Source organism: Pituophis catenifer, unplaced genomic scaffold, assembly GCF_029215685.1.
Source record: "Pituophis catenifer annectens isolate HBS135680 unplaced genomic scaffold, rPitCat1.0.hap2 SCAF_95, whole genome shotgun sequence".
NCBI classification, from domain to species: Eukaryota; Metazoa; Chordata; class Lepidosauria; order Squamata; family Colubridae; genus Pituophis; species Pituophis catenifer.
The window spans coordinates 92531-116619 of record NW_027256975.1 but is presented as its reverse complement, the minus strand read 5'-3'; the positions used below and the strand labels follow the sequence as shown (position 1 = coordinate 116619).

The window sequence follows — 24089 nt, the reverse complement described above, 5'->3', positions numbered from 1 at the left end:
GGAATATTAGTGTATACACTTTTATATAATAAAATGAAAGCAGTAACAAGAGAAAGCATGGAATAATTGAATAATGACAGACTGCAACTTAATATAAATGTGTATCATCATTAGAAATATATTGAAGTTGACTGAATGTAATAACTATGATTAATTCTACTAGTTTTATTTGTATTAGAATGTATATTTATTATTACATTTATATATTTATTATGTATATATTAGAATGTATATTAGACAAACTAGTTACTAAGTCTGCATTATTATTAATCTTCTCATCGTTCCTATCACCCATCTCCTCCCACTTATGACTGCATGACTGTAACCTTGTTGCTGGTATCCTTAAGATTTATAAAGACTGTTTTCTTATGACTATCATTAAGTGTTGTACCTTATGCTTCTTGACGAATGTATCTTTTCTTTTATGTACACTGAGAGTGTATGCACCAAAGACAAATTCCTTGTGTGTCCAATCACACTTGGCCAATAAAGAATTCTAATTCTAATTCTAATTCTAATTCTAATTCTAATTCTAATTCTAATTCTAATTCTAATTCTAATTCTAATTCTAATTCTTTCTATTCTATTCTATTCTATTCTATTCTATTCTATTCTATTCTATTCTATTCTATTCTATTCTATTCTACTCTACTCCTACTCTACTCTACTCTACTCTACTCTACTCTACTCTATTCTATGACACCCAGGTGCCACACTGTTCACGCATTGATATGCTTGTTAAAAAAAAAACTTTTTTAAAAAAAGAACTTCCAGTTGTCTTTTGAAAAATCATCTTTGGGACCACCTGGATGATGGAGAAGCTCCATAGATTTCTTCTGATAGCCGTTTCCCTCACTGCTTCCCTGCAGGTGCTGGAACCGATGCCAATGTGTCCATGATTATTTGGGGCGAGAACGGGGACAGTGGGATCTTGGCTTTGAAGGAATCGAACAAGTCCAACAAGTTTGAAAAGAACCAGCTGGATGTTTTCTATTTTCCTGATATCTTCAGTCTCGGGGATCTCTGCAAAGTGCGTATCTGGCACGACAACAAAGGTAAAGTCCGCAGTTAGGGTTCAATTTTTTTAAAAAAATTGATTTATATTAATTTTAAGGGACAGCCTCTCAAAGCCTTGAGTTGTAGACCTGTCAGTCACTGAACACTGAAGCAGCACTGAGTGACAGCTGTCTACCATCTGACTGAAGACTTTGCATGAAAAGTTGGCCAACACTTCTCTTGGGAATAGATTCTACCATCCAGCTCCTCATACCATAACCCAATTTTTTTCTAATATTCAGTTGAAACCTCTTTCTTGTAATCAGTGGTGGGCTACAACCAGGGATGAAATCCAGCAGGTTCTGACAGGTTCTGGAGAACTGGTAGCGGAAATTTTGAGCAGTTTGGAGAACTGGTAGCAGAAATTTTGAGTACTTCAGAGAACCGGTAGCGGAAATTTTGAGTAGTTCAGAGAACCGATAGTGGAAATTTTGAGCAGTTTGGAGAACCGGTAGTGGAAATTTTGAGTAGTTCAGAGAACCGGTAGCAGAAATTTTGAGTAGTTCAGAGAACCAGTAGTGGAAATTTTGAGCAGTTCAGAGAACCAGGTAGCGGAAATTTTGAGTAGTTCAGAGAACCGGTAGCGGAAATTTTAAGTAGTTCAGAGAACCGATAGTGGAAATTTTGAGCAGTTTGGAGGACCGGTAGTGGAAATTTTGAGTAGTTCAGAGAACCGGTAGCAGAAATTTTGAGTAGTTCAGAGAACCAGTAGTGGAAATTTTGAGTAGTTCAGAGAACCGGTAGCAGAAATTTTGAGTAGTTCAGAGAACCGGTAGCGGAAATTTTGAGTAGTTCAGAGAACCGGCAAATACCACCTCTGGCTGGCCCCAGAGTGGGGAGGGAACGGGGATTTTGCCGTATCCTTTCCCTGGAGTGGGGTGGGAATGGAGATTTTACAGTATCCTTCCCCTGCCATGCCCACCAAGCCATACCCACCAAGCCACGCCACATCCACCAAGCCACGCCCACAGAACCAGTAGTAAAAAAAATTGGATTTCACCACTGGCTACAACCGGTTTAACACCCGGTTTTGCGAGCGCATGCTTTGCACGCATGCCTAACTCACTTGCGCGCAGCGTTCAAAATACAGCAATTTGAAGCTCAGCTGCTCACCTTCTAAGGCAGCCCCAGTAATTAGAACAGCGGAGGCGCGGAAATCAGCTGTGCCACGCGAATCAGCTGAGCCAGAAAGAAGGCAGGATAGGACAGGATAGGGCTGGTGCGGATGGGTGGGGCCAGCTGATTGTCGGAACTACCGGTTCGCTTCAAACTGGCTGAATCCCACCCCTGCTTATAATCCATTATTCTGTATCGTGCATTCAGGAGTGATAGAGATCAGTTCTTGCATACACATTACCTGTTATTCTGTTATTACCGATTCTTTCAAAGTCTTTTCAATCAATCAATTGGAGTAGAGCTGGAAGGGACCTTGGAGGTCTTCTAGTCCAGCCCACTGCTCAAGCAGGACACCCTATACCATTTCAGACAACTGGATGTCCAATCTCTTCTTTAAAAACCTCCAGTGTTGGAGCACCCACAATTTCTGAAATCATTCCACTGGCTAATTATTCTCACTATTAGGAAGTTTCTCCTTAATTCCAGGTTGTTTCTCTCCTTGATGAGTATCCATCCATTGTTTCTGGTCTTGCCTTCTGGTGCTTTGGGAAATAGAACGACCCTCTCTTCTCTGTGGCAGCCCCTCAAATATTGGGATACTGCCAGGGATGAAATCCAAAATTTTTCCCTACCGCTTCTGTGGGCGTGGCGTGGTGGGGGTGGCAGGAGAAGGATATTGCAAAATCTCCATTCCTTTCCCTCCTGGGGGAAGGATATTGCAAAATCTCCATTCCCACTCCACTCTGGGGCCAGCCAGAAGTGGTATTTGCCAGTTCTCCAAACTACTCAAAATTTCCACTACCGGTTCTCCAGAACCTGTTAGAATCTGCTGGATTTCACCCCTGGATACTGCTATGTCACTCCCTAGTCCTTCTTTTCTCTAGACCAGTGTTTCCCAAACTTGGCTATTTTAAGATGCATGGACTTCAACTCCCAGAATTCCCCAGCCAGTATGCCTGGTTGAGGAATAGTATGCCTGGTTGAGGAATTCTGGGAGTTGAAGTCCATACATCTTCAAAGGGTCAAGTTTGGGAAACACTGCTCTAGACTAACTATACGGAATTCCTGCAACCATTCTTCATATATTTTAGTCTCCATGCCCTTAATTTCATAGGACGTTTTATTTTAAGGGCCCTGGCTGTCTCTATTATCCTTTTTTGAACCTGATGTAGCTTTTTCTGGCACCCAGAGTGGGACACAGTAGGGGGAAAAGTTTTTTTTTTATATAAAGGAAGTATTCCTTCCTGTACTTTGCAAATTATGTTTCTGTTGAAGCCTAAAATTGCATTTCCTTTTCTTCTTTTTTTTTTGTAGCTACACCATATGGCTCTTTTTTTAAAAAAAATCTGTAAATAATTATCTTTTCAGCCTACTTTTTCACAAGTATTTTTGCCCAGCCAGAAATTCTTTCAATCCATATCTATGCATTTGTTGCCCTTTTCTAAAATGAAGAATTTTGCATTTGTCTCTGGTAAATTTAATCCTGTTATGATTGTCCCTTCTGTTCTCTCTTGATGGATTTCAGTATTCCAAGGCATTTGCTGTCCCTCCCAAATTTTGTGCCATCTGCAGTTTTGATGAACATGTCCTCCACCTTCTCATTCACTTCATTAATCAACAGATTAAAAAGTTCAGGATCCAGAACTGAGCTGTGTGGCCCTTCACTTGATGAGCAGACCCTGAGTACAATAATTAAGCTAGCTATCTAACACTTAATTGCCATGCCATCCAGACCTCACAAGTGTCGCTGTCAAGCCAGCATCTGTCTATGTGTTAAGTATGATTCCTGCTTTTGCTCTACCTATACAGTAGTGGCCAAAATTGTGGAAACCTTTTGGGAAAAGTGTATTTTCTTTTTTTTTCTTTTTTTTTTTCTTTTAATTTGATTTATATGCCGCCCTTCTCCGAAGACTCAGGGCGGCTTACAATGTGCTCAGCAATAGCCTTCATCCTTTTGTATATTTTATACAAAGTCAGCTTATTGCCCCCACAAACTGGGTCCTCATTTCACCTACCTTAGAAAGGATGGAAGGCTGAGTCAACCTTGAGCCTTGGCGAGATTCGAACCCTGCAGTAATTGCAGGCAGCTGGTCTTAATAAGCTTAATAACAGGGTGCCTTAAACCCCTGTACTACCAAGGCTCTTCTAAAACTATTTTCTAAAACTAGCTAATAACACCACTTTTTGGGGAGAGTAGTACCATAAAATTGTATATCAATGGAAAGATAATTGAATCAAGAATGTAATGCAATAACTTTTAGGAAGGATTTGCTATTAAAATAGCAGTTACAGTATAAAGAAGAAAAGTGAAACATGTAGAAAAAACGAGATATACAAAAATGATCACCATAGAAAAAACGAGATATGCAACAATGATCACCATGTCAGTTAATACTTAGTTGGGTAACCTTTAGCATGAATTACGGCCTTACAATGTCTTCCCATGGAGTGAACCAAGTCTTTTAGTTCTGCAGCTGTTATCACATGAAACCAAAATTGAATGATTGCTTTAATAACTGGCCACCAAGATGCTCTTTCGAGGCTACTTCAATACAATACTGCTCGGGCGGAAGTGATTCGCCCGGTTGTCCCCTCAAAACAGCTGGCTGCTCCAGTAGTTACCAGAGCCCAGGCAAAAGGGGACCTAACCTTGTCCGGCAACTTGAGCGACCCAACTACCCAGACAGCTCCCCCCTCCCCCCATCACAATGGCAGCCGTAGCAAGCAAGCAATATAGAAGCGGAGGCTGACATTCGGCCCTCCTGCAGAGGAGACGTTAGTCCCAGAAAGAGAACAGATAAAAGGGAATATAGAAAATCACATAAACAAGTAACATATCTACAGTCCCATAACTAAGTCCCATAACAGTCCCATTATTCCAGGATATTTGGAATAAAACAATTGCAGCTGCCTCGGAGCTCTGACATCTCGCTCATTTACCCATTCAGGTTGAGCTGATGGGAAATGTTTCCAGGCCACCAAGATGCTGGGTTATTGCTGGATTGCTTCTGACTAACAAGTTTCTTTAGCTGGCTCCATAGATTTTCAATTGGGTTAAGATCTGGGCTATTCCCAGGCCATTCCAGCAGTGGAATAGGATTATCTTGAAAGTCAAAAAAAAAAAGTGGTGTCATTAGTGTTATGTCCTTATAAGGACATCTGCTGGGGGATTGGTTACTTCCACCGGCGAGAAGTTTGAACAACTGGCCAGCTGGCTGGCCCGAGCAGAATATAAGGAGGCTCGGGAGCCACTGCCGGCAGTCTTTTTTACTATGTTCTAATAAAGAGTGCTGAACGGACAGCAGCTGAGTCGCGTTTCTTTCCAGCGCCGATCTAACACTGGCGACGAAGGACTAGAGAAGAACCGATGAAGAGCAGCGAGCCAACTGCCATCTCGACCAAAAGAGCTGAAGCACTGAGCTAAGTCACAACCATGTCCGGACCACAAATCTCGATGGCTCCATTCAACCCGAGCCTAGAGAAATGGAAGTCCTTCATGGTTCGCTTCAGGCAGTTCCTGGCGGGAAGCGGCTTCACCGATCTAGACGACAGCAGAAAGAGGGCACTTTTCCTGGCGCACTGTGGCTCGGAGGTCCTAGAGATGGCCATGGACCTCGTGGCACCACTCGATATCGAGCAGATGCCTTGGTCCGAGCTGCAAGAAGTTCTCCAGGACCATTACGCCCCAGTGAGCACTCCTCTGGCTAACCGATTCGATTTCCACCAGAGAAATCAAGCAGAAGGGGAATCGGTCAAAGAATTCGTTTTGGTGAATTAGCCATCAAACTTCAAAAATACACTTTCTCCAAAAGGCTTCCACAATTTTGGCCACTACTGTACCTCATTATAACAGAATATCAGAGTAGGAATGGACCTTGGAGGTCTTCTAGTTCAACCCTCTGCTCAAGCAGGAGACTCTAAACCATCCAATCCCATCTTAAAAACCTCCAGAGATGGAGCACCTACAATTTCTGGAGGCAAGTCGTATCATTGGTTAATTGTCCTCCTTGTCAGAAAATTTCTCCTTGGTTCTAGGTTGATTCTCTCCTTGACTATCACACAATATTTATTTATTTATTTATTTGTTTAAATTTCTATACCGCCCTTCTCCAAATAGGACTCAGGGCGGTGCACAGCCTAAGTAAAAACAAAGCATACAAAATTTAAAAAACAGTATTAAAATAATTAGATATTCTGGCCGTAAATTAAAACGACCCAATTTAAAACCAATTTAAAATTTAGCTCAAGCCAGCCCAGCTAGTTGAAATAAATAAGTTTTCAGGGCCCGACGAAAAATCCGGAGGTCTGTTATTATACGTAACTCTGGGGGTAGATTGTTCCAAAGGGTAGGTGCCACCACAGAGAAGGCTCTCCCCCTGGGGGTCGCCAGCCGACATTGTCTGGCGGACGGCACCCTGAGGAGGCCCACTCTGTGCGAGCGTACTGGCCGGTGGGAGGCTATTGGTGGCAGTAGGCGGTCTCGTAAGTACCCCAGCCCTAAGCCATGGAGCGCTTTAAAGGTGGTCACCAACACCTTGACGCGCACCCGGAAGACCACCGGGAGCCAGTGCAGCTCGCGCAGGAGAGGTGTCACGTGGGAGCGCCTCGTCGCCCCCATAATCCCCCGCGCGGCCGCATTCTGGACCAGCTGGAGCCTCCGGGGTGCACCCCAGGGGGAGCCCCATGTAGAGAGCGTTGCAGTAGTCCAGGCGGGAAGTGACGAGTGCCTGAGTGACTGTGCGTAAGGAGTCCCGATCTAGAAAGGGGCGCATAGATAGATACAGTCATATAACATCCTTAACCTAGTTCCTGAATTATTATTATTGTGTTTCTTCAGTTGCTAAATCGTGTCTGATTCTTCGTGGCCTCATGGACCACAGCTTCCACTGAGTCACCCTGAGTTTGCCCAGATTCACGTTCTTTGCATCCCCTTCTCTTTTGGCCTTCCATCTTCCCCAACATCAGGGTCTTCTCCAAGGAGTCCTCTCGTCTCATTCGTCGGCCAAAGTATTCGAGCTTCAGCTTCAGGATCTCTCCTTCCAAAGGACAGTCAGGGTTGGTTTCCTTTAGGATCGACTGATTGGAAGAGTCTTCTCCAACACCACAATTTGAAAGCATCAGGTTTTTTTAAAAAAATTATTTTTTTATTAATCATATTTCTATGCCGCCCACTCTCCGAGGACTCTGGGCGGCTTACAACAATCGACAGTATACTAAAATAGCATATTGCCCACAACAATCTGGGTCCTCATTTTACCCACCTCGGAAGGATGGAAGGCTGAGTCAACCTTGAGCCGGTGAGATTTGATCCGCTGATCTGCTGAACTAGCAGTCAGCTGAAGTAGCTGCAGTACTGCACTCTAACCACTGCGCCATCTCGGTTCTCAGTTCTTCGGCACTCAGCCTTCCTTACAGTCCAACTCTCACAGTCATACATTGCTGATATTAGTTGCGAAATCGTGTCCGACCCATTGCAATCCCATGGACAACGTTCCTCCAGGCCTTCCTGTCCTCTACCATCCTCTGGAGTCCATTTAAGCTCACGCCGACTGCTTCAGTGACTCCATCCAGCCACCTCATTCTCTGTCGCCCCCTTCTTCTTTTGCCCTCAATCGTTTCCAGCATTAGGCTCTTCTCCAGGGAGTCCTTCCTTCTCATTAGGTGGCCAAAGTATTTGAGTTTCATCTTCAGTATACTATATTATAATATTATATAATGTTATAAATTATATATAGACATGGACACATGAAAACAATTTTTGGCACAAAATAAAAGGATATAAATAGGCAAAACATAGCCATAAATACATAGAATGATTACATATAAATGGGGACAGTAGGACAGGGACGGTAGGCACCCTGCTGCGCTTATGCACGCCCCCTTTACGGATCTCTTAAGAAACATGAAAGGTCTACAATAGACAGTTTAAAATAAAAGGTATGGGGGTTAGCGAGACTAACAACATGTTAGTGTTAATGTTGCTGTTAACTAGTTCAGTGTATTACTAGTGGGCTGCTATGCTTTGCCTTCTATTAAGACAAATATTCTCTCTGCACTATTTGCGTCTTTTCTAGGTGTAAGCAGTCTTTTTGAGCAGACAAGCAGAGTGTTTTGAGAAATTGGAATCATGGAATGATAGAGTTGGATGCCTAGAATTTAAATCCATCCCTCTCTCTCCTCCCCCCTCCTTCTCTCCCTCTCCTTAGCCCTCTCCCCACCTCTCTTCCCCATCCCTATCTCCCTCTCCCCTTCCCCCTCTCCCCCTCCCTCTCCCTCTCTCCCTCTTTCTCTTTCTCATCACTCTCTCTCTCCCTCTCCCTAGCTCTAGCCCTCTTCTCCTCCCCTCTCTCTCCCATGCTCTCCTCCTCTTTCTCCCTTTCCCTCTCCCTTTTTCTTTCCCTTTCCCTCTCTCCCTCTTTCTCTCTCCCTCTCCCTCCCTCTTTCCCCCTAGCCCTCTCCTCCTTCCCTCTCTCTCCCTCACCCTTCCCTTCTTTCTCCCTCCCTCCCTCCCCCCTCTCTCTTCCTCTTCCTTTCCCTCTCTTTCTCTCTCTCTCTCCCCCTCTCTCTCCCTAGCTCTAGCCCTCTCCTCCTTCCCTCTCTCTCCCTCACCCTTCCCTTCTTTCTCCCTCCCTCCCTCCCTCCCCCTCTCTCTCTTCTTCTTCCTCTTCCTTTCCCTCTCTTTCTCTCTCTCTCCCCTCTCTCTCCCTAGCTCTAGCCTTCTCCTCCTCCCTTCTCTCTCCCCTGCCCTCCTCCTCTTTTTCCCTTTTCCTCTCCCTCTCCCTTTCCCTTTCTCTCTCTCCCTCTTTCTCTTTCTCTCTCCCTCTCCCTCCCTCTCTCTCTCCCTCTCCCTAGTCCTTTCCTCCTCCCCTCTCTCTCCCCCACCCTTCCCCTCTTTCTCCCTCTCCCTCCCCATCTCCCTCTTCCTTTTTCTTTCCCTTTCCCTCTCCCTCTCCCCCCTCCTTCTCCCTAGCCCTCTCCCTCTCTCTCCCTCCCATCCCCCTCTTCCTTTCCCTCTCCCTTTCTCTCTCTCCCCCTCCTCCTCCCTCTTCCTTTTTCTTTTCCTTTTCCTCTCCCTCTCTGTTGTGTTCTACATTGTGCAAGCAGATCTGCACGTATTTCTATTTTTGTATATGTGTGTGTGTGTGTGTGTGTGAAATAAAAGCAACTAATCTGTCTGTGTTGTGTCTACGAGCTTCTCTTATAAGTAAATTGCTCAATACCAAGCGAAGAGACTTTTAAATGCATCACTCTGCCCGGAGTACAAGAGTCGGTATTGTACAAATTGACAAGGCAGTTGATTTCGGATAACTGCTTCGAAAGGATAGGCATCGGAGTTTATTTTGAAAATAAATTTTGAAAAGACCCATCAACCAGGGTTTGCCTTCTCTAGCCCAGCGAGCTGACATTTCCATATTACTCGTTTGGGTATTACTTCATCTGAATAACAAAAGTTAGAAGTGGTGAGAAAAACACTCCCCGGTTTGCCTTCTGATTGAAAATGGACAGAGGTGGGTTTCAGCAGGTTCTGACCAGTTCTGGAGAACTGGTAGCGGAAATTGTGAGTAGTTCGGAGAACTGGTAGTAAAAATTCTGACTCTCTGCCTCCCAGGTCCCAGCTGATCGGGAGGAAATGGGGATTTTGCAGTAACCTTCCCCTGGAGTGGGGAGGGAATGGAGATTTTGCAATATCCTTCCCCTGGAGTGGGGAGGGAATGGAGATTTTACACTATCCTTCCCCTGCTACGCCCACCAAGCCACACCCACCAAGCCATGCCACACCCACCAAGCCACACCCACAGAACCAATAGTAAAAAAATTTGAACCCCACCGCTGAAAATGGACCTGTCTTGTCCTAGTTATCTCTAGATACCAGTAGTAGTCCTCGACTTACAACCGTTCCTTTAGCGACAGTTCAAAGTTACAATGGCACTGAAAAAATGACTTAGGACCATTTTTCACACTGCAGCATTCCCCCTGGGGGATCCAAATTCAGACGCTTGGCAAGTGACTCAAATTTATGACGGTTGCAGTGACCCGGGGTCATGTCATCCCCTTTTGCGACCTCCTGACAAGCAGAGTCAATGGCGAAGCCAGATTCACTTAACAACCATGTTACTAACTTAACAAGTGCAGTTGTTTCACTTAACAACTGTGGCAAGAAAGGTCGTAAAATGGGGCAAAACTTACTTCACCACCGTCTCGCTTAGCACAGGCAGGAATGTTTAGGCTCAATTGTGGTTCTAAATCCGTGATGGGGAACCTATGGCACGCGTGCCAGAAGAGGCATGTAGTGCCCTCTCTGTGGGCACACGAGCCATCGCCCAATTCAGCTCCGCCGTGCATGCACGCGCCTCCCACTGGCCAGCTTGTCTTCGGGTTTCTGCTGTGCATGCACGGGGGGGCAAGGAACGTGCAGGGGGCCACACTTGCATGCACGTGGGGGCGGAAAGTGTGCAGGGGGAGGTGAAGAGGTTGTAAAAAAATGCTTTCAAAAGCCTCTGACGATCCCAGCTGAGTTGCCTGATAGGCAGAGGCTTTTTTTCTTTTAAATGCCTCTGACGATCCCAGCTGAGTGGCCTGATAGGCAGAGGCTTTTTTTCTTTTAAATGCCTCTGACGATCCCAGCTGAGTTGCCTGATCGGCAGAGGCTTTTTAAAAAACTCAGCTTGGATCGTCAGAGGCATTTAAAAGAAAAAAAGGGTTTTTTTTATTTTAAAAGCCTTTGATGATCCCAGCTGAGCCGCGTGATCATCAGAGGCTTTTTTTTTTTACTTTTAAAAGCATTTTTCGTCCGAAGAGGATGTAGAAAAAATGCTTTTAAAAGTAAAAAAAAAAAAGCCTCTGATGATTGTGCGGCTCAGCTGGGCATGGGGGGAGGGTGCAGGGATTTTTTTGCTACCGGTTCTCCGAACCACCCGCCTCCATCGCTACCAGATCGGGCGATCCAGTCCAAACCGGGAGCATTTCACCCCTGACGCACGCGCATTGCATTCGGGCACAGTTCGGAAAAGGTTAGCCATCACTGTCCTAAGTCAAGGACTGTCTATAGATTTTTCAACCCCCTTGGGGTCATAATTCGACGACTGCCATTAGTATTAATCAAATTACTTCATCTGCCAAAGGAATAAGACTCTTCCGTTCTAACAGGAATCGCACCAGGCTGGCATCTGGAATACATTGATATTGAAGACTCCCTTATGGACAAAATTTTCCGTTTCCAGTGTGACCGCTGGCTTGCGAAAGATGAAGATGACGGCCAGATTATCCGGGAACTAGCTTGTGCCAATAATGACATTTTGGAATTGAAAGAACGAACCTGTAAGTTGAACAACATGGAAGAAAAACCAAATGGTATATAGGTATAGTAGGTGGTACCTGGCTCAATAGTAGTAATAGTGAGAGGGATCTTGGAGTCCTGGTGGACAACCATTTAAATATGAGGCCAGCCGTGTGCAGCACCTGCCAGAAAAGCCAACACAATTCTAAGTTGCTTTAACAGAGGGATGGAATCAAGATCATGTGAAGGGTTAATACCAGTTTATAATGCCTTGATAAGGCCACACTTGGAATACTGCATTCAGTTTTGGTTTCCACAATGTAAAAAAGATGTTGAGACTCTAGAAAGAGTGCAGAGAAGAGCAACAAAGATGATCAGGGGACTGGAGATTAAAACATATGAAGAACGGTTGCTGGAACTGGATATGTCTAGTCTTATGAAAAGAAGGACTAGGGGTGACATGATAGCAGTGTTCCAATATCTCAGGGGCTGCCACAAAGAAGAGAGAGTCAAGCTATTCTCCAAAGCACCTGAAGGCAGGAGAAGAAGCAACAGATGGAAACTAATCAAGGAGAGAAGCAACCTAAAACTTGTTCTGTCCCCGTCTCACACACGCAAACAAACAGCCAGCTGGGGGTTAAATAAACTGGCAGACAACCAATTCTTTTGATAAGAGGATTGGCAGCAACGCAGTAGCTGCTTGCCAAGACTTTACTCATAAACAAGATACACACAGTTCAAGAATTGTCAAGTCCAGTCCGTAATTAAATCCAAGGCAGATAATGTTGTTTCCAAAGATGCAATGTGACTCGATAGTAGTTATTTAGTTAGTTTTGTCCGTCACAAGTCTGAATGGCTATCTCACCCCCTTTTATACCCTGTGGGGTGTGGTCCAGTGACTCAGCTTAATCTCTGACACGCCTCTTCTTCTGTTGCGCGCGCTTATCTCTGCGACGCTGGCGTGGATCCAGCCAAGACTCATCTCCCTCATTACTGTTCACCTGTGGCTGCGTGGACGTGCTTGGCCCCGGGCCTATCTCTTGACCTTCGGCGGACACCGAAGGCATTGCCAGAGAGGAGGGTCCTGCAGAGGGAGGCCTTGCCAACTCCTCTCCTTCACTCTCAGAGTCCTCTCCTGCCGATGACACAGGCTCAGGTAACGGAGCCACAACAAAACTAAGGATAAATTTCCTGACAGAACAATTAATTAGTGGAACGATACTCCATCACCGGAGGTTTTTAAGAAGAGATTGGACTGGAGTAGTATAGAGCATGCTGCCTGAGCAGGGGGTTGGACTAGAAGACCTCCAAGGTCCCTTCCAACTCTGTTATTCTGGGAGGAATGAGATGAGATATCACTGCAAAATGGCCTTTTCAGCTTATAGCATTTTTGTTAGCCATCTCCTCAAACGCTGAAGTTCTCAGGCCATGTTCCTGTCACTTCCACGAGCAGACATGCTGGGGGGGGAAATGGAATAAATGAGACCATGACACTGACACTCCTTGTCGGAAATGTCTTCTGGACGTCAGGGCTTTAAAAAAAACTGAAAAAGGGGATTTTTTTAGTGCATGGTCGGGTAAGCTAATCTTATGAAAGCCTAGAGAGAGAAAAAATACAGTTGTCTTAATCTTACTTTTAGAGATTTAGAGAAAGCAACTGAATAAATCTCATGATAGCTGATCAATAGATTAATTCAGGGGTGAGATTCAGAAATTTTAGCAACCGGTTCTCTGCCCTGTTGCTAGGTGGGTGTGGCCTACTTGGCCTCCTGTACCATGGGGGGGGGGCATTTCCGCCCTCCCCAGGCTCCAGAGGCTTTCCTCGAGCCTCCAGGAGGGAAAAAAACAGCCTCCCACGGACTCCAGAGGCCCTCTGGAGGCCAGAAATGGGCCCATTTCCGGACTTCCGGAACTACTGGTAGGCCCGTTTTTTGCCCTCCCAGAGCCTCCACACAGGTCCTGCACTTACCTGGCATCCAAAACGGGCTACGTGGAGACTCCTGGGAGGGGAGGGGCAAGGTGGCCGGGGTCAGCCAGTCCTTGCAACTACCGGTTCAGTGAACCAGATTAAAATTAACATTCAATTCGCCTGAACCGGTCCGAACCGGCTGAATCCCCCCCCCCCCGGATTAATTCAACGCTATGTGTTTTGAGTTTTAAATTTCATATATTCCTGGATAGCAGACATTTGGAAGTTCATCCAGGACTTTCTCCCATGAATGCTATAGTTTGACTAAACGAAAGAGACTCAAGCTGCTGAAGTTGACGTTTTTAAACTATCAGTCCTGCATCAGTGAAGCACTTCTGTAAATAAACAGGGAATGACAGGGGAAGAAAGTTAAGAAGCTGTCATAAGCGGAGAGTAACTACTGAGTAACTCTTAGAAGGAAAGATTGGTAGACTAGTTCTCCCAGGTTTTGCCACTTTTCTTGGAGATCATAGTTTCAGAGGGCTGGAAGGGACCTTGGAGGTCTTCTAGTCCAACCCCCTTCTTAGGCAGGAATCCCTACACCACTTCAGACAAATGGTTATCTAATCTCTTCTTAAAAACTTCCAGAGTTGGAGCATTCACAACTTATGGACGCAAGCTGTTCCTTTGATTAATTGTTCTAACTATCAGGAAATTTCTCTTTAGTTCTAAATTGCTTCTCTCCTTGATTAGTTTCCACCCATTGCTTCTTCTCCTGCCTTCTGGTGCTTTTGAGAATAGCTTGACTCCCTCTTCTTGATGGCAGCCCCTGAGTTTATTGGAAGACTGCTATCATGTCACCCCTAGTCCTTCTTTTCATTAAAGTAGACCAGGGGTCGGCAACCTTAAATACTCAAAGAGCCACAAGGGTCCTAACCGGAAGCCCCCCGTCCAATTCTGGAGCGGATTGGAAGTCCGGTTCCCCCACCATAGAGTCTCCTAGCGCTGCGTCCTTTTTCCTCCACCTGTCCTAACTGAAAGCCCTATCAATTGGGGAGCCGACTGGCAACAGGGAGCCGCAGCAGAGGGATGAAAGAGCCGCATGCGGCTTCAGAGCTGCAGGTTGCCAACCTCTGAACTAGACATGCCCAATTCTCTTCTTAAAAACCTCAAGATGCTCTTGAACTATAAACCGTGGGATGGGAAACGCTAAACTAAGATGCTTAGCCTTAACTTAGTGCTTTCTCTGAACTTCCAAGCTTATGAGATCCTCACCATTACCAGCAATAAGGAGGATTCGGAGACCAAGGAAAATGTATCCCTTATTTTTGAAGGCAAGAGAGGGCGTTCCAAGGAGTTCCTTCTGGAGAACTCCTCGAGAAAGAGACGATTTTTAAGGTATGTTATTGTAATACCATAATTATAATGACCTGAACTCTTCCTTCATTATAAAATTGAATGATTATAATCAGCAAACTTTGGGCTGATGAAAAGATTGCCCTTAATGAATGCATTGTTCAGCAGCCTCTACTGCTCACTTTAAAAATAAGCGCTGTATTTATAAAGACATATCGTTATAAGATGCGTTCATTATTGGCCACATTTAGGGAATGCCTTTCCTAAACCAATGTATCTTAGTTCTCTAATCTCCAAATAAATACATTCCTTTCTTCTCCCTTTAAAAGAATTGGATGTTTAGATGTGCAACGTGATCTATGTTAATTCATCGATTGAAGTGTTTCTCATAAGTGTTCAGAGAACCTGCATTATCTCAGTGACCTGTGCATTGAGAAATGTTGGCTTTCTTGTGAACACAGATTATAATTTATGCCTTTTAATAAGAAATAAGTCAGGAAACCTTTCAGACAAATTGAAAATACGGTTTTCATCTATAAATTAATATTATATGTGGATAAGTCCTTCCTGGAACATTCTAGAGATGATTTAAAGATACATGGCTATATAAATTTGTGTTGGACAGTTTGTAAGCTCTAAAAAAAAAGTATTTATTTATATAAATAACTCATGGCAACTCACATACCATCTTCCACCTATTTTCCCCAGAACAATAACTCTGTGAAGTGGTTGAGTTGAGAGAGAGTGAGTGAGGGATTGGCCCAAAGCTAGCTTTCGTGCCTCAGTTGGGACTAGAACTCACAGTCTCCTGGTAATTGGCCCAAGGTCACCCAGCTATCTTTTATGCCTAAAGTGGGACTAGAATTCACAGTCTCCTGGTAATTGGCCCAAGGTCACCCAGCTGGCTTTCATACCTAAAGTGGGACTAGAACTCACAGTCTCCTGGTAATTGGCCCAAGATCACTCAGCTGGCTTTCATACCTAAGGTGGGACTAAAACTCACAGTCTCCTGGTAATTGGCCCAAAGTCACCCAGCTGGCTTTCATACCTAAGGTGGGACTAGAACTCACAGTCTCCTGGTAATTGGCCCAAAGTCACCCAGCCAACTTTTATGCCTAAAGTGGGACTAGAACTCACAGTCTCCTAGTGATTGCCCCAAAGTCGCCCAACTGTCTTTTATGCCTCGGGTGGGATTAGAACTCACAGTCTCCTGGTGACTGGCCCAAAGTCACCCAGCTGACTATCATGCCTAAGGCGGGACTAGAACTCACAATGGTTTCTTGCCAGGCAAGAAACTAGGCAAAACTGGCTGTATCATATGCTGCATTATTATTGCAAACTATTGTCCGTTAACTTACGACTTCCCATCCATTAGCGATTGTTGGTCTGCTCCTTAACAATTAAAGCTTTGGGGGGGGGGGGGGGCAATCCGCAGAGGAGCATCGGATGTATTCCAGTTTTCTTCAAAAAACGTTGATGATATCGCCGCCATTTGTGTTGGTCACTGTCCGAAAGATGGGAAGAGACTGAGGGCGAAACCAGACGTATATTGGCATGTTCAGGAAGTCGTCATTACAGAGATGGAACTTGGCAACAAGTAAGTGCCTCGTAATGAAAAGATGCACGAACGACACAGACAGTCAGCCACGGTTTGTAATGTTGGTTTGTGGCACTCAAAGGTTTATGGTCCTAACTGCTGCACCGGGAGTCCTCAATTTACACCAATTCTCTTAGCAACCATGCAAAGTTACAACAGCACTGGAAAAAGTGACTTATGCCCGTTTTTCACACGTAAGACCATTGCAGCATCCCCGTGGTCCAAATTTGGCCGCTTGACAACTGTCTCAGGGTCATGGGATCCCTTTTTGCAACCTTCTGACAAGCAACGAGGAAGCCAGATTCACTTAACAACGGTGTTACTAACTGCAGTTGGCCATGGCGAGTTGGCCATGGCAAATTTATTTTATTTATTTATTTATTCAATTTATATCCCGCCCTTCTCCTAGTGGACTCAGGGCGGTGCACAGCCAGAACTAAAACACATCAATACAAAATTTAAAATTATTAAAAGAATTATATAACTGTGGCCCAAAAGTTTAAAACGTTGAAAACTTGAAACGTTGAAATTGACTGTGGCAAGTTAGCAGCATGAAACCCAGGTGGATTAGGAGCCTGGTGGTGCAGGCTCCTGTTAAAGTAGTATTTATCTGCCAGCTGCCTGCAATTACTGCGAGTTCAATTCTCACCAGGCTCAAGGTTGACTCAGCCTTCCATCCTTCCGAGGTAGGTAAAATGAGGACCCGGTTTGTAAGGGCAATAAGCTGACTTTGTATAAAAAAGAACACCGCTTAGGGGGGCCGAAAGCCCTACTAAGCAGGTATATACAAAAGTATGAAGGCTATTGCTTAAAAGCATTGTAAGCCACCCTGAATCTCCGGAGAAGGGCGGCATATAAATCGAACCAATAAATAATAAATAAATAAATAAAATTTGGGGGTAAGAGAGTATCCAGTTTACCATTAAAGTCAGGGTGAAACTCTCCATCCAGGTTATTTCTCACGGCCAACCCAAAACCTTAATTCATCCTAAGTGGCACATCATAAAATATTATCTCTCTTTTCCAGCAAACATCACATGTTAGGGTTTTTTTTTTTTTTTTTTTGCAGAATGATTCAAAAGATTGGAGTGGAAGAAAAAAGGGTGGAAGAAAAGTTGCAGTCATTAAGGAGAGGAGTTGTGGAGGGAAAGATTTTTGAAGCCAATTAAGTGGCTTTTCCGGGCCTAAAAATGATGTGGAATTTTGCCACCAGAAGGAATTTAAACAAAAGGGTAACAAGCATTCAATCAGAAAGGATTTAGGCAAAGCTGGCACAATACTCGTTAGAGAAAGTCGGTTCTTCCTTGCCAAAGAAAAACAAGCATTCTGCAGCAAATATTTTAATTTTGGGGGACGGGAGGGTAACGCACGAATCCTTTCAAATCCAGGACTCTGCTTTCGTCTTCCGGCAGGTATTTCTTCAAATGTAATGCAAAAATTCCACTCCGCGCCAAGAGAGGAGACTACAAGGTGTTTGAATGTGCCAAGGTGATCGAAAGCTTCGCCAGCAAAGCTCGGAGTCTGGTGCCCGTCAGATACGAAGCGATTGTCGTGACAGGCTCTCAAAAAGGATCTGGCACCGATGCCAACGTCCACATTACCATATTTGGAGTGAACGGGGATTCGGGCAAGCGGCGTTTAAAGCAGAAATTCCGCAATCTCTTTGAACGGGGCAGCACCGATCGGTTTTACCTGGAAATTCTCGAACTCGGAGAGTTGAAGAAAGTTCGCATCGAGCACGACAGCAGCGGACTGTCTCCCGGGTGGCTGGTGGAACGGGTCGAGATCACCAACTCAGCTACGGGCATAACGACCAACTTTCCATGCGGGAAATGGTTGGATAAGAATAAAGGGGACCAATTAACATGGAGGGAATTGTTTCCCAGAAGTTAATGGCAACTTTAGAATAGAACTAAATGGACTGCCATTTGTCAGAAATGGTGTAGGGTCTCCTGCTTGAGAGGGGGGGGTTGGACTAGATGACCTATAACTGTGGTGGCGAACCTATGGCACGCGTGCCACAGGCGGCACGCAGAGCCATGTCGCCTGGCACACCAGCTCAGCTCCGGCGTGCATGCGTCAGAGTCTCTGGAGGCTGGGGACAGCAAAAAAGTAACTTCCTGTCCAACCAGAAGTTGGGCCGTTTCGGGCCTCCGGGCGGGGGGGCTCTAAGGAGTTGGGGAAGGCTGTTTTCGCCCTCCCCAGATGCTTAGAGAGGATCTGGAGCCAGGTGAGAAAGAAAAACGGGCCTACTGGGCCATCACGTGCTAGGAGCAGGGGGAAGAGGGGGGTCACATGTGTGGGGTGGGGTTCATAGAATTATGGGTGTGGGTATGCATGCACGCAAACCTCCCCCGCCCCCTCCCTTCCTGGCACGCGATGGCAAAAACGATAGCCATCACTGACCTATAAGGTCCCTCCCAACTCTGTTAATCTGTTTAGAATAGAGCTGGAAAGGACCTTGGAGGTCTTCTAGTCCATTCCCTGCTCAAGCAGGAGAACCTATGCCATTTCATACAAAGGATTGTCCAATCTCTTCTTCAAAACCTCCAGTGATGGAGCCCCCACAAAGCTGTTTCCCTGGTTATTTGTCCTCACTGTTGGGAAGTTTCTCCTTAGTTCTAGGTTGCTTCTCTCCTTGATTAGTTTCCACCCATTGCTTCTTATCCTGCCTTCAGATGCTTTGGAGAATAAATTGACCCCCCTCCTCTTTGTGGCAGCCCCTCAAATCCTGGACTATTACTATCTATCATGCTATACTTTGCAGGATGTAATTTTCCAAAATTGGTTTTTGCACCATCTGGCAGGTGAATTTTCAGTCTGGAATGCTTTCTTCAACAAATTAAATTTCAGAACCAAAACAACTTGGGGGTTTGATGCAGTGGTAGGTTCCTCCCCGTTCGGCCCGGTTCCGCCGAGCCAGTAGCGGTGATGATATGACGTCACCGAACTGATTCTGCCCCCCTCCGCCCCCCCTGCCCCCCTGTGTTATTCTTACCTTTTATTTGGCCCCACCCCCAATCTATTGCTCTGAGTCCCAGCTGATGGGCTATAAGAAAAACTGTTTAAACTCTTGCCGTGGGGCTTCAAAGGGCCGCCCTACAGCTGATCAGTGGTAAAAGGCAGTTTGGCGGTAGACCAGTGCCTCCAAAAACAAATGAGTAGACCGGTGCCTGCAAAAATAAATGGGTAGACCAGTGCCTGCAAAAATACATGAATAGACCGGTGCCTGCAAAAATAAATGGGTAGACCAATGCCTGCAAAAATACACGAGTAGATCAGTGCCTGCAAAAATACACGAGTAGATCAGTGCCTGCAAAAATACACGAGTAGCTCAGTGCCTGCAAAAATACACGAGTAGATCAGTGCCTGCAAAAATACACAAGTAGATCAGTGCCTGCAAAAATACACGAGTAGATCAGTGCCTGCAAAATACACGAGTAGATCAGTGCCTGCAAAAATACACAAGTAGATCAGTGCCTGCAAAAATACACGAGTAGATCAGTGCCTGCAAAAATACACGAGTAGATCAGTGCCTGCAAAAATACACAAGTAGATCAGTGCCTGCAAAAATACACGAGTAGATCAGTGCCTGCAAAATACACGAGTAGATCAGTGCCTGCAAAAATACACGAGTAGATCAGTGCCTGCAAAAATACACGAGTAGATCAGTGCCTGCAAAAATACACGAGTAGATCAGTGCCTGTAAAAATACACGAGTAGATCAGTGCCTGCAAAAATACACGAGTAGATCAGTGCCTGCAAAAATACATGAGTAGATCAGTGCCTGCAAAAATAACGAGTAGATCAGTGCCTGCAAAAATACACGAGTAGATCAGTGCCTGCAAAAATACACGAGTAGATCAGTGCCTGCAAAAATACACGAGTAGATCAGTGCCTGCAAAAATAAATGGGTAGACTGGTACAGCTCTGCAAGCAGTTAAAAGCCTGGTAGACCAGTACCTCTGCTAAATCCTAAAGAATTGTCACATGACCATCAAGCCACGCCCACAAAATAAGCCACGCCCACAGAACCGGTAGTAAAAAAATTTAGAACCCACCCCTGGTTTGATGTAAATCTAACTTAATCCTGTAAGGCCGCTTTGCAGGCCTTGGATCATACAGGGTTTTGGCAATATCCTATTTTTCAAAATCGGATCCTCTTTTTTTTTTTTTTTTTAGCAAAATCTTCGTTCCATTCCAAAATGTCTTTTCTCCCACACCCAGAAAGAAATATTACAACTCCCATCAGCTCTTAAATAGACTTACCTGAAATTTATGATGATTTGCTGAATGTTTTGTTTTTTTGTACAAGATCGCTGTTCTAAAAGTGCTCCGTTTTTGGCTAATAATTTTTTTGGGGATAACGTGCAGATAAATGAATACAGGTAGTCCTCGACGTACGACCACAACTGAGCCCAAAATTCCCATGGCTAAGCGAGACAGTTGTTAAGTGAGTTTCGTCCCATTTTGCAACGGTTTCTTCTCACGGTTGTTAAGTGAACCCGTGCGGTCGTCCAGTTAGGAATAGGGTTGTTAAGTGAATCTGGCTTCCTTATTGACTTTGCATGTCAGAAGGTTGCAAAAGGGAATCACGTGACCCCGGGACACTGCAACCGTCATAAATATGAGTCAGTTGCCAAGCGTCCAAATTTTGATCATGTGACCAGCAGGGTGCAGAGGTGGTATTCAGCAGGTTCTGACCAATTCTGGAGAGCCAGTAGTGGAAATTTTGAGTAGTTCGGAGAACCGGCAAATACCACCTCCGGCTGGCCCCGCCCCCATCTATTCTCTGCCTCCCGAGTCCCAGCTGATTGGGAGGAAATGGGGATTTTACAGTATCCTTCCCCTGCCACGCCCACCAAGCCATGCCCACCAAGCCACACCCACAGAACCGGTAGAAAACATTTTTGAATCCCACCACTGGCAAGGTGGTACAATATTTGTAAGAGTGAAAAACTTACAGAGCCTTGATAGTACAGTGGTCTAAAGCACCCTGTTATTAAGACCAGCTGCCTGCAATTACTGCAGGTTCGAATCTCGCCAAGGCTCAAGGTTGACTCAGCCTTCCATCCTTTCTAAGGTAGGTAAATTGAGGACCCAGTTTGTGGGGGCAATAAGCTGACTTTGTATAAAAATACAAAAGTATGAAGGCTATTGCTTAACGCATTGTAAGCCGCCCTGAGTCTCCGGAGAAGGGCGGCATATAAATCATTTTTTTTTAAAAAAAAAAACAGTAATAAGTCACTTTTTTCGGTGCCACTGAAACTTTGAATAGTCACTAAATGAACTACGTAATTCGGGGACCACCTGTACAGTTATAACTACAGATATGTGTATAAAACTTACATGAAAGGACAGCCTTTTTCCGACTGAAAACATTTCCACCGCAAGCTGTGAAGCCATTTTAGTTTTCCCAGGCTTACACTTTTTCTTAAAAACTAATAAATCTCTCTTTGAAACATGTGTGGCATTTTATTATACACTTCACGGAGTTCCCAAAGAAGAATCGATCACCCCAGCCAGAATTGTAAACAGGATGATTAGAATTGGCTGCTTCCAATTAAGTGGAGAAAAAAATATGCTCCCAAAACAGGACACAGCTGGATCGTAGCCAGAGTCCTGCCCACACCATGGTTATGGCAGTGGTGAAATCCAATTTTTTTTAACTACCGGTTTTGTGGGTGTGGCTTGGTGGGTGTGGTGTGGCTTGGTAGGCGTGGCAGGAGAAGGATACTGCAAAATCCCCATTCCCTCCCTACTCCAGGGGAAGGATATTGCAAAATCTCCATTCCCTCCCCACTCCTGGGGAAGCACTCCGACCACTCCTTCTCCAGATGCAGGATCGCCCTGACCTTGACCGATAGGAAGAATGCTATTATGTCTACAGACAACCCCACTACTAAATCCCCCCTCCTACTTTCCCACACATGAGAAGGCGGCAGCATGGAAGCTTCCGGCCTAATATGGCTTCCAAAGCTGACAGAGATGGTATTCAGCCGGTTCGGACCAGTTTCCCCGAACCAGTAGTGGAAATCGTGGGTGGGCCCGGCCACCTGCCCCAGCTCTATGCCATCCTATTTAGGCACTTTTTTTAAGCCAGGCGCATTGCACGGAAGGCATGCGTGTGAGCAAAGCGCAGCGGAAGGCAGGCGTGTGCATGAACAGGGCGGGCATGCGCACAAAGCAAGCATGTCCGCGTGGGGCAAACCGGTAGATTGAGCGTTTGAGACCCTATCACTGCACAATGGACTGAGCTTCCTTTTTTTTGTGCATGCACAGAAGGTGCACACGTGAGCAAAGCACATGCACGGAAAGCCAGGCGCATGCATGGAAGGCAGGCGCACGTGCGAATCCGGGCACATGTATGCATGAAGCGAGTGTGAGCGCGCGAGGCAAACCAGCAGTAACCTAATGTGAAACCCACTTCTGACAGCCAGATGTTACAAAGGGACCTCTGCAGATTTGCAATTCCCGCGGCATTAAAACCTGACTTCCCCCAGCCTTTCCTCGCACTCATTCCCGTTACTACAACAACCAACGCCAAGAAGTAATAAAGTTCTCTTGGGACTTTTCCAAGGCAGGATTTACATATATTCATTTTAAGCGGGCACATTCTTGGCAAATGCACAGCCTCAAAGGCTCAGGCATGGAGCCATTGGCTGCTGAGAGGCCATCGTTTGCTGCATTCTTGAGTCAAAGGCAGATTCTCTAGCAACGTGAAGGAAGCTGGTCCCTCTGGCATTCCACTGGCATGATTTTACACTCGCCCTAAATGTTTGCCACAATGAGAAGCCCCTTGCCAAGGCTAATTTCAATCAGTCGATCAGAAGAGGTATGGAGAGAACTGTTTCCCAGAAGTTAACAGCAACTTTAGAATAGAATAGAGCTGGAATGGACCTTGGAGGTCTTCTCGTCCAACCCCCTGCTTAAACAGGAGACCCTATACCCGTGATGGCGAACCTATGGCACGGGAGCCACAGGTGGCACACGGAGCCATATCTGTGGGCACACGAGCATTGCCCTACCTCAGTCCAGCACGCAGGTGCACGCTGGCCAGCTGATTTTCGGGCCTTTCTGGCCCACTGGAAGTCGGGAAACGGGCCATTTCTGGGCTTCCGGAGGGCCTCTGGGGGAATGGGGAAGGCTGTTTTCGCCCTCCTCAGGCTCCTAGAAAGGCTCTGGACCCTGGGGAGGGCAAAAAAATGGGCCTACCGGGCCCACCGTGCCATCATGTGCCAAAAGTGCGGGGGGGGGAGAGTGGGGAGGTCACACGGTCATGCGTGGGGGGACGGGGCACATTGAATTATGGGTGTGGGCATGCACGCGCACAATCCCCCCCTCTACCCCTGCTTTTGGCACACGACGGCAAAAAGGTTAGCCATCACTGCCCTATACCATTTGAGACAATCTCTTCTTAAAAACCTCCAATGATGGAGCACCTACAACTTCTGGAGGCAAGTTGTTCCACTGGTTAATTTTTCTCACTGTCAGGAAATTTCTCCTTAGTTCTAGGTTGCTTCTCTCCTTGATTAGTTTCCATCCATTGCTTCTTGTCCTGCCTTCAGGTGCTTTGCAGAATAGCTTGACTCCCTCTTCTTTGGGGCAGCTCCTCGAATACTGGACTACTGCTATCGCATCATCCTATCGTACTATAATTTGTTCCTTCTGTTTGCACCCTGCTTTCTTTTTGGATACAGGTAGTCCTCGATATACGGCCACAATTGAGCCCAACTTTTCTGTTGCTAAGCGAGACAGTCGTCCCGTGAATTTTGCCC

The 24089-nt window shown here is 45.6% G+C and overlaps 1 protein-coding gene across 1 annotated transcript; it reads left to right on the top strand.

Moving 5' to 3' along the window:
• Positions 1–869: 869 nt before the first annotated feature.
• On the top strand, positions 870–18204 carry LOC139326719 (lipoxygenase homology domain-containing protein 1-like; the record flags this gene model as incomplete). The annotated part of the gene is made up of 5 exons (XM_070956572.1): positions 870–1055; positions 11320–11490; positions 14618–14756; positions 16150–16311; positions 17724–18204. Coding segments are annotated over 5 exons (1139 nt in total), but the record flags the coding sequence as incomplete, so codon positions are not given.
• Between the last annotated feature and the right edge of the window lie 5885 nt (positions 18205–24089).